The following is a 13,013-nucleotide window of genomic DNA, read 5'->3' as shown; positions in this document are numbered from 1 at the left end:
CCACGAGATGACAAGACGGTATCTTAAGGACTGACAGATCAAAGAACTTCTTATGAAAAGATTTAGAAATTGGATTCAGCTTATGGTGCAACATTGCTGAAGTCTTAGGTACGCAGACAACAGGGGTTACTGCTGTAGTCAAGAAGAAACTTAACAGTTACCTTCTAAATGTTTCAGTAAACTTTCAGGAAATGAGCAACCAGAGGGAGACACACCCTTGTCAATTCTTCAGAAGCCCCAAATTTTCACAGCTTTTGATACAAGCAAACAATGACTATATTTAGATTTAGATTAGACATTAGGAAGAAATTCTGTACTCTGAGAGAAGTGAGGCACTGGAACAGAAGTTGTGGCTGCCCCATCCCTGCACGGGTTCAAGGCCAGACTGGTCTGGGCTTTGAGCAACCTGGTCTGGTGGAGGTGTCCCTGCCCAGGGCAGGGGGTTGGATCTGGATGATCTTGAAGGTCCCTTCCAACCTAAAACATTCTATGATTCTATATAATACTTTGTAATCAGGAGTTTTAAGCTGCTCCACTTTGACACCACAAGTTATTTTCCCTTTTTCCCTTCCACAGCTGAGTATAAACCAAGTTTTACCCCAGCCCCACAAAAAGAGCTCAGTATTGAAGGGAAGCCCCACCACCAGGTCCCACTGCAGTTCTGCATCCACTCATTCCCATAGGGAAATGTGACCAGTTTGAGGCTCTCCGCTCAGCGCTCGTATTCCGAGGCTGCAGTGAGCAGAAACCTTTTTTGAACCTGACAGAAGGAGAAAAAACATTTAATCTGTGGAGCCAGAAAGACTGTCTTAAGATACCCAAACAGGGCCAGGGTTTTAATTAACCTGCTGTCAGCAGGAAGTTAAGCATGCTGTCTTGCACTTACACAGCAAAGCCCTGCACTATCTTGACTTAGACAAAGCAGACAAAATGATGTCAGTGTCATGGGTCTAATGCCTCCTGGAATTAACTGCAGGTTATAACAGGTTTTGCCCCTACGCTATTCAAATTGAAGACCGCTGTCTATCCCTAAGCATTCACACAGGTTTTTCTTGCAGAATCTGACTCACAACTGAGCAAAGACAACTAACACCTAAAGAAATAGGGCAACACAACAATTTTTACTAATGCTGCACGTATTGCGCATGAAGAACTGGCAAGATAGCCCACTTGAGTGAAAGCGTTTAGGAAACACTGTGAAATTGCAAATGCACAGATCTAATTTTTCAAATCACTTGACTTGCTGTGAAGCAAGGAAAAAAAGACAGAATTCAAGAGAGTGAGAGCATGAAAAGAGCTATAAAAATATAAATTAGCTATGTGTAGGAGATTAACTAAAAAAAATTAACTAGACCAGCAGGACAATTAATAGGTCCACTGGTCCATATAATATTTTTCATTTGTAGTTTGTATCTTTCCCAGCCAGTGAAAACTTCAAATGGCAAAATGAAGTGCCACAAGTATTAAATCTTACAGATTTCAAAAAAAAAAAAAAAAATTGCCAAGGAATACTGAAATCTTGGGAGTGCTTCCTGGCAAAAGAGGTAGCTCTCATCTGTGTTCATTTGGTCCAAAAGATACGTAGCTGCTTCATCTTACACACAGTTACTCCTTAATGCACTATGTAGTAACAGGCAAGGAGAAAGAACTAGCCTGGAATGAGATGTAATTGATGGGTCTGTGAACTTGACAATCTAAATTTGAAATTGCAAACTCTCAGCTCTCTGATGGCTAGTGTTATGCTAATATTTGTGCGCCTCATGAATTGAGGTATCTTAGACCTCAGTTTCTTCCCAGATATATCTTACATCCCTCTACAGACCAGCAGATCTTACCTACCTTTGGGCCTACAGTCAGTAAATATTAAATACTTTTTTAAAGGTGTGCAATCTTGCACAGCTGAGTACCACACTAAATTTCAAAACTACTGCTCTAAGCAGGCTATTCAACACAGGCTCTGTTTTTATTCCAGTAGATTAACTCTCCAACACACAAGGGACATTAAGACACAAAACTGAGTTAATTCTATGGTCAAAACAGCAGCAAGACATCAGTCACTTTCGCGGGGTGTCATGCTGTATATTTCATAGTGTCCCAAGTCACATTTGAATCCATTTATCATGTTCACATTTTACTTAGCTTAGCTAAAGGAAAAGACTTTAAGAAACCACAGTGAACTAATCAAACTTTCCTCCCCATCCCTGTGGGGTAATGAAGAATCACTTTAATACGCTAGGATAAAGCAGGCCTTCTCCTGAGCTGAAAGTTACTTCACTGAGATGTTTTTATTCCAGTAGATTAACTCTCCAACACACAAGGGACATTAAGACACAAAACTGAGTTAATTCTATGGTCAAAACAGCAGCAAGACATCAGTCACTTTCGCGGGGTGTCATGCTGTATATTTCATAGTGTCCCAAGTCACATTTGAATCCATTTATCATGTTCACATTTTACTTAGCTTAGCTAAAGGAAAAGACTTTAAGAAACCACAGTGAACTAATCAAACTTTCCTCCCCATCCCTGTGGGGTAATGAAGAATCACTTTAATACGCTAGGATAAAGCAGGCCTTCTCCTGAGCTGAAAGTTACTTCACTGAGAGCCTGAAGAGCCCACAAAAGGACTAGAAAGAGTTTCATACCCAGAAAAAAAATGCAAATTAAAATCAGACAAATTTATCAGTTTGGCAAAATTGGTTTGGTAAGGTCTTAGCTCAAACACTGCATATCTCTAAAGTTAAGGCACTCCTTAGATATATTCCTAAAGAAAATAAACCTCTGAGAAAAGATGCAAGCTCTGCTCATCACTGCTCAATTTCTACTTTAAAGATTCTAGAGCAATAATGAAATGAAGGTGAGCAGATCCTGCATTAAGCACAAAGAGGCCAATTACAACTAGTCGTACTGAAAAGAACTATAATTGCACCATCTGAAGTGATCACCCTGTTCTCACCTCGTTTTCAAAACTGTGGTCTGCAGGTCTCGGGGATCTAGGAAAAAATGTGGCTGAAGAAAAGCAAGCTTCTTGTCAGATGTGACTTCATTATAAGGGCACCTGCATCCACTAGAAAGAAACATTTAAACCTTCTCCATTAAAGAAGGTTCAAGTCCACTTACCTAGACAAATCTAACCACTGTTTAATTAGGACTACAACTATCAGAAGCAGTGACAGAAAAAACCCTGTAAAATTTACAAAAATCGTGATCCAGGGAAAGATCACAGCACAATTCATTACTGGAAGCCAGCAGGGCACAGGAAGGGAGGGAGGAACAGACATACAGTTCCTTGTTTCTGTTGTTTCTTGGTAGTGTATGGAAAAGGTCAGGGAAGTCTTACTATTCAAGTCGAAACACTTTGCTTGTACATCCCTTTCTCTGTGTCTCTAATGCTCTCTGTAAAAATGGAGGGGTGTGGGGAAATCCCAATTTTTTGCATCATCAATGCAATAGTAACGTGCACAGTAGCATTTCAGCCAGAGATAGAGAGCCTACAGAAGATTTGGAAGCCTCATTTTTCCCCAAAGGGAGGTGGGTACAGGACTGGATTTTTGCCAAAGCACCTGTAGTTCCTTTTGCCAAATGAAACAAAGACTCAAGGCAGCTAAATTTATTCCCAAAGAGATTTTAAGTTAAAAGAATAAAATCTATATATTTATTAGCATCACACACTAGAGATTCTAAGTACCCTGGAGATTAAGTCAAGAATAGTGCATACTTAGAAGTGGGTTAGAACCCATTTTTCATACTTGGAGGTACTGCAAGAGGTAGCTAGTTGCAGATTGGTGACATTTATGTCACATGGTTTTAATATACAACTGAACATTACCTATATTCAGTGAAAAGCTATGCCAGAGCTTAAGGGTTACATACACCTTTTATTCCACGATTAAAAAGTTTCTCTTTCAATAGGAAGTCATGTTTGCTCACATATACAGCAGCGACTAAGGCTATTAAGAGACCTGAAGAGTCCACTCTTGGCATTTGGAGTCTCTGCTGTGCAAATCTTCCAGTACCTCATTCCTGTCAAAACCTTCCATCAAAGCTGTTGCCTGTGCTATGCTTTCAAATACCAGGCAGACAAGTGGTAAGTGTCACACAGTGAGTTCCCAATATTCAAGTGGCTTGAAAATTAGTTTCTGAAGCTGTCAGCCTTTCAAGGTGTAACGCGCTGGTCTTTGTTGTTCAAGAACAAAGTGAACACAAAGAAATGATCCTTGTTTTACTTTTTCACGCTGAAGTTTTGAGGGACGCTTTGCTGATTTTTAGATCCAACATATTCAAGATTAGGATTGTTTTTGAGTTTTGCTTTGATTGCTTTTCCACAGAGTAACTTAATTCTGTAAGCCTCAAGAGTGAATACTGAGAGCTGAAGTGATTAAGCTGAACTTGTTTATGCTTCTTTATGCATCATGCAAGACTTCATCCTATTGTGTTACTATATACACACACACCCCCCAACTGACAACTTGCTTTGGACACACAGGCAGCAGCACAATACCACAACACCTAAAGGCACATTTAGTGTCTGAAATAATAGCTTGCAGGGTTATTCATAGACTAACAAGTATTTTAGCACCTCCTCTACACAAATGCCAAAATCTTCAGGAGGCATAACTATACAGAAGATTCAACTGAAAACATTTCTAAGCTTTTTTTTTTCTTTAAATAAAAAGTGTATCAAGTGCTTTGATCCCAAACAGAAAAAATAAAAAAACCACTTCCCAAATCTCAGCCTGTGTCTATGACATTCATGAAGGTGGAAGAGACTGGACAGAAACACCTTATGCTAGCAAGCAGTGTAAGAAAATTAAAGAGACAAAAACCAGCTGTAGCAGTTCAAAACTCATCTAGCTCAGCATCTTAGATCTGACAGTAGCTGTAACAAGATGCCAGCAGAAAAGCGTAAGAATAGGGTAAGCATATTTTGTTGTTTTCCTAGTACAATCTCCAGTACTCCAGCTATGACTCAGATACCCTCAGAAAAGCTTAGGAGAAAGCAAAACAGAAAGGAAAGACCTACCTGGAAAATGGGAATGCAAGTACAGCAGAGCATATATTTAATACCCACCTCCTCACTTCAAATAAATCACATTTATTACTAGCTTTGCTTCATATTTACTTAACATACACCCTGGAAGTTGGAGCTGTAGCTAATGCCACAGTTAAAAGAGCACCCCACATCTACTTACACTGCATCACGGGAGGCACCATGCAAAAGCAGCAGCTCAACAATGCTCACATGCCCATTCTTGGCAGCGTCGTGAAGCGGCGAGTCGTTCTGATACCCCGTAGTATTCACTAAGGCCTTGTATTGTAGCAACAGCTCCACCACTTCTTTGTGCCCGTGGTTACATGCCTCATGCTAGTTGGGTAAATCCATAAGTAGCAAAGAGAGAAAACTCAAGTGAAACAGAATTCAGGGGAAGGACCTCTCTCACACCAGTTTGTAAGTTCATTTTTGAACACATCTCAGTTAGCAGCTGGGGAAGACTATGCAAGGGGAACTGCATTACGTTCCTGACACGAATTAACCTTGGAACTAATAAAAAGCACAAAAAACTGAACAAAGGCTAACTGTGTGCAAACTAGACTACAGTGAACAAAGCCTCCCAGATTACCGACTCTGTCAAGAGTATTCTTCAGGAGAGGAAGAACTCATGGTTGCAATGAACCTTTTGTTTATTTTCTAGAATTCAAATGAGCAATTTTTTGATTCAGCTACTTGATATATTTCCAAAATGGTAAAAAAAAAAATCACTGAGGACATTAAGAACCCATAAAATATGCATATTGTCTGCAATTGATCATTTTCTAATTATCACAGTTACATTTTCTGCAATTGCAGAATCACAGGCTGACAGATTTCTTATCATGCCCTACTTCAGCAAAGGAGAGTTGGATTTGGGCAGGTCAGTAGTTGCTAATAAATTCTTTTGAATTTATTTATCATCACTTCTTCAATTGCATTCACCTATATGCATGTAAAGGGAACTAAAATATACGAGAGGGAAGAAGGGATGAAATGAAATCTGATCAGAAGATGTATGACAGAAAAAAAGGTCTTCAACACTCACCAGTGGTGTCCAGCCAGCATTATCTTTGACATTCGGATCTGCCCCATTTTTCAGCAGCTCTTCAACAGCTGCTAAGTCACCCTACACAGGAAAACAACATAGTTATTAATAAATCATGAAGAAGATACACAAAGACAACAAAAATTTAAGAGATGCAGAATTATAAATTTAGCAGCAATAAAAAATGTAATGATACAAGTCTTCCATTTAGATATTGTCAAGATAACAAAAACTCAACTGGTTTGGAGACCACAGTTTATCATTACTGTTCATTTAGAAGCACCTACACATTTTACACAAATACATATTTTTACATAAAAACGATGCACGTAAGACGTAACTCAGAATAAACTGGCAAGTATTTGCTGATTGAAATCTGTCTGCTAGAGTCAACTGCAGGGATTAAAATCAGGAACATTTATTCAGAAATTCCTTGTCCTTCAGACTGGATTTTTTTCAAACTAATCTAAATAACTGGCTAGGAACGTGTACAGGTGAAATAGATTAATAAGCCTGACAGGCTTCTATAAATTGTTTTCCCACAAGTCAAAAGGAAAAGGGAAAGAGCTTTATTTAACACTGCAATTACTACTCGTGCTGAATCTCACTGACACTTTCTCTGACAGTTGTTCTACCAAAATAGTCTTCATTTGCTTTTTGGAAGAACACTCTATTCAGTTTTTATTATAAACAAGGCAATGTGTGTGGAAAAGGGTGAAGACTGATGCAGAGATTATGGGAAGAGGCTGAGTAAAGATAGGGTAAAGAAAGCAACTGGACAGAACTTGTGAATCAGAGATTTTGACACTCTTCAAAGGCAAATATAGGAGAGCAAGCTGGTAATAAGTTTGGAACATATACAGATACAGCTATAAATAGGCAAGGAGAGGACTCCTGCAGAAGCTGAGGCAAGGAAACCTCTGCAGTGCAGGTCATCCTAAAGCAGGTGGAAAAAGTAACCCAAAGAGACTAAAACCAAACCTACTCTTGACTCCTTTCTCTTTTCGACAGCACCAACCAGACCCCCAGCACATAAAACTCACTTTGTTTTATGAAAGCGACTATTTCAGCCAGTTCCTGCTTCTGGCATTTGTACTGCAGAGCTGTCCCACTGCTCTCAGCATCAGGCCACAGCAATGATTTCCCCACACTATTACAGACGAGGAGCAGTTACGCACCATTTCTCAACTGACAGGGTAACAGGGAAGGAGGCTGCCAAATGTCATCTAATGACCAAAACTACCTAAATAATGCATGCTTTTCAAAGGCTAAGCTAGCATAATAGGCCTCGAGTTTCTGCATGGCTTACCACCAATGTCCCAATGTTATTTGTCGGGGTGGGTTGGGTGGTTTTTTTGTTTTGGTTTGGGTTTTTTTTGTTTTGTTTTTTTTTTTTTGTTTGTTTTTTTCCTTAGGATATCCCCCACGCAACCAAACATGTCAAAACAGCCGCTGGCACTTTCCCCAGTTGTGATCCCCAACAGGGACTAATATACAAACAAACATACAAATCTAGCTCTAACCCTTGCCCAAACTTGCAATATATAAATACGAGGATCTGTGGGGGGAAAGGGAAAGAAGTTTAATCCCTGGTATACAGAAAGTTCTGGTCCCTCAAGTAGTGACACATCAAGGAATTCCTAACTGGTTACTCCAGAGCACGCTTTGGAAAAAGTGAGAGAACATTAAATTAAGCTTTAAATACAACAAAAATAACCTCAATCCCTCCCCCCCTTTTTTTTTTTTTACTATGAAGGAACACTTTGTAAAAACAAAATAACTTTAATCCTTACACTTTAGTAAAAATTAAGACAGACTGCTCAGCGGAAACAAACTGCTCCAGCAAGCAACAACTGTAAACTCAAAATTCACCCTCAAAAAATGGCTTTACAACAGTCAAGCAAATTAACATATCAGAGAAACTCCACGCATTATATTAACATCCTAGATGTCCCAGCAAAGCATTACCTTCCAAAGCAACTCATGAATATGCTGCTGTTAGAATACTTTATGGTTGCAAAGTAATAGACAGGCATCAAATGTGAAGAGTTACTCAGAGGCAGCCAAGACAGTGCTCAGCACTAGATCTTTTTCTACAGAGAGAAGACACAATTATCTATAGAGTGAGATCTGAGCTTATCATTAAAAGTTAAGTTTGCAAACATGTACAGTGAGGGTTTGACATTTCAAAAGCATTCCCTTAAAGCAGTAAGCACAGTTAATAATTTGTGTGGGCATTAGGGAGTAACAGAGCTTTTCAGAACAGTTACGTGAACGTTGATTTGTAAAAGATTATTGCAGTTTTATCAAAGGAAATGTTGCCAGTGTGGACACCAACATCGACAACATTCACAGAATGAAATCCAGGTTTAAGTCAAAATTTGAAAATTGGTATTTTGCTCTTTGTGGAAGAAAAACATTGTCATCACCTCAGCTGTAAATGGAACCTGCTCCCTGCAAGCAACACCTAGCAATGAGAGTGACAGAAAGGGAGGGGAAGCTGTCGTGCCAGTTGTACTGCTCAATGACTGGATGGGTGCTGTCAATCGGGGTGATGAGATACGTTAACAAAATTGTTCACAGCTAGAAGAACATGCCTTTTGTCCTCTAAGAGGCTCTATAGTCAGGTACTCTATATTGTAAATCGGGGTGATGAGATACGTTAACAAAATTGTTCACAGCTAGAAGAACATGCCTTTTGTCCTCTCAGAGGCTCTACAGTCAGGTACTCTATACTGTAAATATTTAGTTAAAAAAAAAAAGAGGAAGACTAAATTTCAAGAAGCAGAGCCTTAGCAGACACGTGTTAAGGTCCCTCTTGCAAGAAGATCACCATTATCTGATAGTGATCCAAAAGTTTAAAAAGTGCAGTTAACACATTGACCAGTTCTATCGGAGTTGATGGAATTACTCACACATTGAAAAGCTGATAAAGCTGACTCTAAATAAGAAAGGCTAAGCACCTGGTAGGGGCAAATCTCAGCCACAAATATCTACACACCATGTGTATTTCCTTCACAAGAAAGAAAGCAGAGGAGACTACATCTATACCCAACTATTGCTTTGACGTTACTAATTCAAACATTTTCCATCAAGTTGTGCTTTGACTAGTACTGAAACAGCCCCTTGAGTTTACTTAATCTAGCAATGCTAGCATAAAATTACCAGGCTGAAATATGGAGTTATAACCCTACCAGGTGATAAGATGAAGGGCCCTCACAGCTTGTCTCAGCAGTCTGTAGCACCAGCAGAGTGGAAACGTATTTGGAGATACTGCTTGTTCAGAAGCAGGGAACAGGACAAACACAAGCTAACATTAACAATTCATGGGGAAGTGTTTATTTTTAAATCTCATTACCAATGAAGGATTACAACCAGCTTCTGAAGAGGCAGAAACTATTGCAGAATTCAAAATTATCTGTTTGGCAAAAACAAACCAAAGGACATTTTAAACTCATAACAAAGCTTATGTACAGTGACATTGCAATAATGCAATGGGTTTGCTCTTCCTCCTGCTACAGCTTAAGGGAGCTCTGAAAACCATGGAAGCAAGAAAGGCATTGGGGCCATCTGTTGGCAGATCTAAAAGACAGCATTAGCTTACAGAGGGAAGGGTATTTACACAGCTAACACACACTTCCCTCCCAATGAGAATTTAGTTCCTGCAGACACAGATGGCATAAGCCCAAAAAACCATCCTTGCTTGGCTTAGACAAGATTTTGCTTTTTTTGGTGTTTTTTTGTTTTGTTTTGTTCTTTTCAGGTCAATTGTATCACAATTTTAACACAGGCAGATGGTTAAGGAGAACTTTAAGTCTCCTTCCAGCCCTATTTTATAGGGAGGGGAACTCCATTTTACTCCCTTTACTACCTATTTCCATTAACTACAGATATTTTCCACTCAAATGACATATTGAAATTATTAAGTTAATGAAAACATATTCTATCGGTTCAAAAGAAAGAAATCCAAAGAATTAGGCAGTACATGAAGATGAAGCTGAAAACCTGTACCACTTCAACCAAACGTTTTTCCCTTTATTTGCAAAGGTAACTAAGTGACTTCAATTTTAGGTCAAATAAATGAACAGAAATACCATTTTCAAACCCAAACACATTTGCTTGTTAAAGTTATGTCAGGGCAAATATGAATTACAGATTGCTTATAGTAATTGTAAATGCTCCAACCAATTCTTTCCAGGAACCAGCGGGTTCCTCACCTCAAATTTCTCTAAATTAATTCCCTACCCAGCAGACCATTTATTCACTAACAAGCATACCAGTAGCTCTGTTTAACCTTTAACAAAAAGAAAACCTTCAAGATTTACCCACCTCAGAAACAAGGGGGAGTAACAACCAACCATTATTGTAAAAGAAATGGCAATTTGTTTCCAAGCTTTCAAATCAGCACTTGGGAAGACGGATTGCTTTGACTCAGGGCCAATTTTCATACTTTTAAGTTCTGCATTTGGAACCATTACGCTGCTTTATATATGTCTTAAGCTACCTGCTGCATACTACTCATCATCAGAAGGCTCCTTACCATTCCTGTATCATTAGAGTCAATGCCAAACTACAATCTCAAAAGAGTCCCAGGTGCTACACCTACAGGTGAGTCATCCTGCCCAGTTCTGCCAGCAGAATCTCATTTCTCCAGTGAAACAGATATTATACACACAGCTAAGTCACCGCCACACAAAATCGTGAGGTCTGGACAAAAAGACCTTGGACCAACAGATGCATACATTCAGTGTGAAGCAGCTGGCAGAAACGATGCTGTCCATCCACTGCCTTTTTGCTCAAGGGAGGCTGCGAGTGTCCGATTGTGCAGGAGCACTACCCTCCTCTTGCACCTAAAGGTGGTCCTTCCACGTACGTGTGTCACCCAACACTCAACCACGATACATACCCATCTGGTACCAAACACGAGGAACCACACAGCTGACTAGGTCAGACACCTGGAAAAAGATCTAAAAGATCTGAAATTCTTATGTTGGCTATCACATGTCCACAAAAATCTCCTTTCGTTCTCCTTTCTAATGTGTCATTAACTGTTAACAAAGCAATAAAAAGGAAGAACAGTCTCACAGGCTCAGAAGGAATTATTTAGTAGTTATTACAGTGTTAAGTATAATGAATATGAGGAGTCCAGCCCAGCAGGCTAGCCATGGGAAGCCTTTATGAAGTCCCTCCTGGTCAAGGGTCAAAACTAAAGGGTCACCCTGCAACAGGAGGTAACCAAAACTGGTCCCAATGCTCCTTCTTGCCTTGGTAACCAAAACTGGTCCCAATGCTCCTTCTCTCCTTCAGTAGATGCTCTGCATAAAGGCAATTTATTCTCTCCTCGGAACAGGGACAGCTCTCTAATTGCTTCTAAATTGAAGCATAAAAATAAAAACCTTCTCCCAGCCACCTCCTATCCACACCTCTGTAACAGCACGGCCATCATCACGGTCCCCTGTCACCCTGTTGTTCTCTAATTGCTTCTAAATTGAAGCATAAAAATAAAAACCTTCTCCCAGCCACCTCCCATCCACACCTCTGTAACAGCACAGCCATCATCACCGTTGCGTTGCAGTTTGCTGTGCCTCTTCCCTGAACCCACAAGGGCAGCGATGCCACACTGTGAACAGCCCCATCATCTCCTTTCTCAGTGCAGAAGACACAGAGGCACAACCAAGACCTGAAATACTGTACCAAGAAACTATGATTATTTTTTTTCTCTCCCCAATAGATTTAAGACTATGTACTGACCAGTTAAGTAGTATTGTGCTGCATTTTTAATTGCCATATAAGAGCTAGCCCTTGTGAACAACTTGTTGTACGGTTGTTTTACTGTAAAAAAAAAACAAAAAACCCTCCTATGTGGAAGTCCCATTGATTGGGCAATTTCCCACCAGTTTAGAATATTAGGAGTGCAATAGGTCACATTTTGTATTTTAACTAATCACAAGTTTTACCTTTAACGACTATGGAGGAAGACAAACATGACTGGCGTTCGCTACGAGAAGAGTCAAATTTATTTTCAATTATTAGTTTAACTCAACATTACGTTCATCCGCACTAGAACCTTTCTTGAGAACCATTTTGGTTTCACTAAGTTAATAACTAGTAGTAGCAAATAGAGACAATCCCTCAGAATCATTTGAAACAGCACAATGAACTTAATTTTAATGCCCGATAATGTTATTTATTATCTCTTTTAAGTAAGAAAAAAAGGGATAACTCAATTAGCTTTAATTAAATTCAGGGTATTAGACCCTAACAGCTAATGCAAATAATACAGATGTATTTTTATAATTAATGAAGTCCCAGAGAATTAGACTTTATTTCACTTTGGGGGGAAGGTGGCAGCTACAAGTCTGTATCCCATTACACACATGGAAAAACATAACTAGCTGTGGAAAGAACAAGAAAAAAAAATCACCTATAAAAGAAAACTGGAAGAGTGCCATTGACTACACCTTTTTGACTGTGGCCATCCAGCCAATTCCTTATCCATACATCAAATCCGTGTCTCTCCAATCTAGAGACAAGGGTGTCATATGCCATGACATGGTTTCCAGGGAGAATTTAATACCTAAAGGGGCCCATAGGAAAGATGGGGAGGGACTCTTATCGGAGAGTGGAGCAGCAGGACAAGGGGTAACAGTTTTAAACTGAAAGAGGGGAGATTTAGATTAGATATTAGGAAGAAACTCTTTCCTGTGAGGGTGGTGAGAGCCTGGCCCAGGTTGCCCAGAGAAGCTGTGGATGCCCCATCCCTGGAGGGGTTCAAGGCCAGGCTGGATGGGGCTTGGAGCAACCTGCTCTGGTGGGAGGTGTCCCTGCCCAGGGCAGGGGGGGTGGAACTCAATGATCTTTAAGGTTCCTTCCAACTTTAACCATTCTATGATTCTATAATCCACTTTGACAGGGATTAGGAAGTGTGCCTACATTTAC

At 39.8% G+C, this 13,013-nt stretch overlaps 1 protein-coding gene across 2 annotated transcripts in view; it reads right to left on the bottom strand.

The window, feature by feature from the left end:
* The window catches only part of LOC106893757 (BRCA1-associated RING domain protein 1-like), a 50,521-nt gene that overhangs the window by 22,168 nt on the left and 15,340 nt on the right, over positions 1-13,013 (bottom strand). For both annotated transcript variants that reach the window (XM_014951956.1, XM_014951957.1), the window contains exons 5-6: positions 6,075-6,155; positions 5,190-5,362 (exon numbers count right to left, since the gene is read on the bottom strand). In XM_014951956.1, the coding sequence (XP_014807442.1) occupies positions 5,190-5,362; positions 6,075-6,155 (254 nt within the window). The remainder of the gene's footprint in view (positions 1-5,189; positions 5,363-6,074; positions 6,156-13,013) is intronic.

The sequence above is a fragment of the Calidris pugnax genome, unplaced genomic scaffold (assembly GCF_001431845.1).
Source record: "Calidris pugnax isolate Ruff unplaced genomic scaffold, ASM143184v1 scaffold179, whole genome shotgun sequence".
NCBI classification, from domain to species: Eukaryota; Metazoa; Chordata; class Aves; order Charadriiformes; family Scolopacidae; genus Calidris; species Calidris pugnax.
The sequence above is the reverse complement of the archived record's forward strand: the minus strand, read 5'-3'. Positions and strand labels throughout refer to the sequence as shown.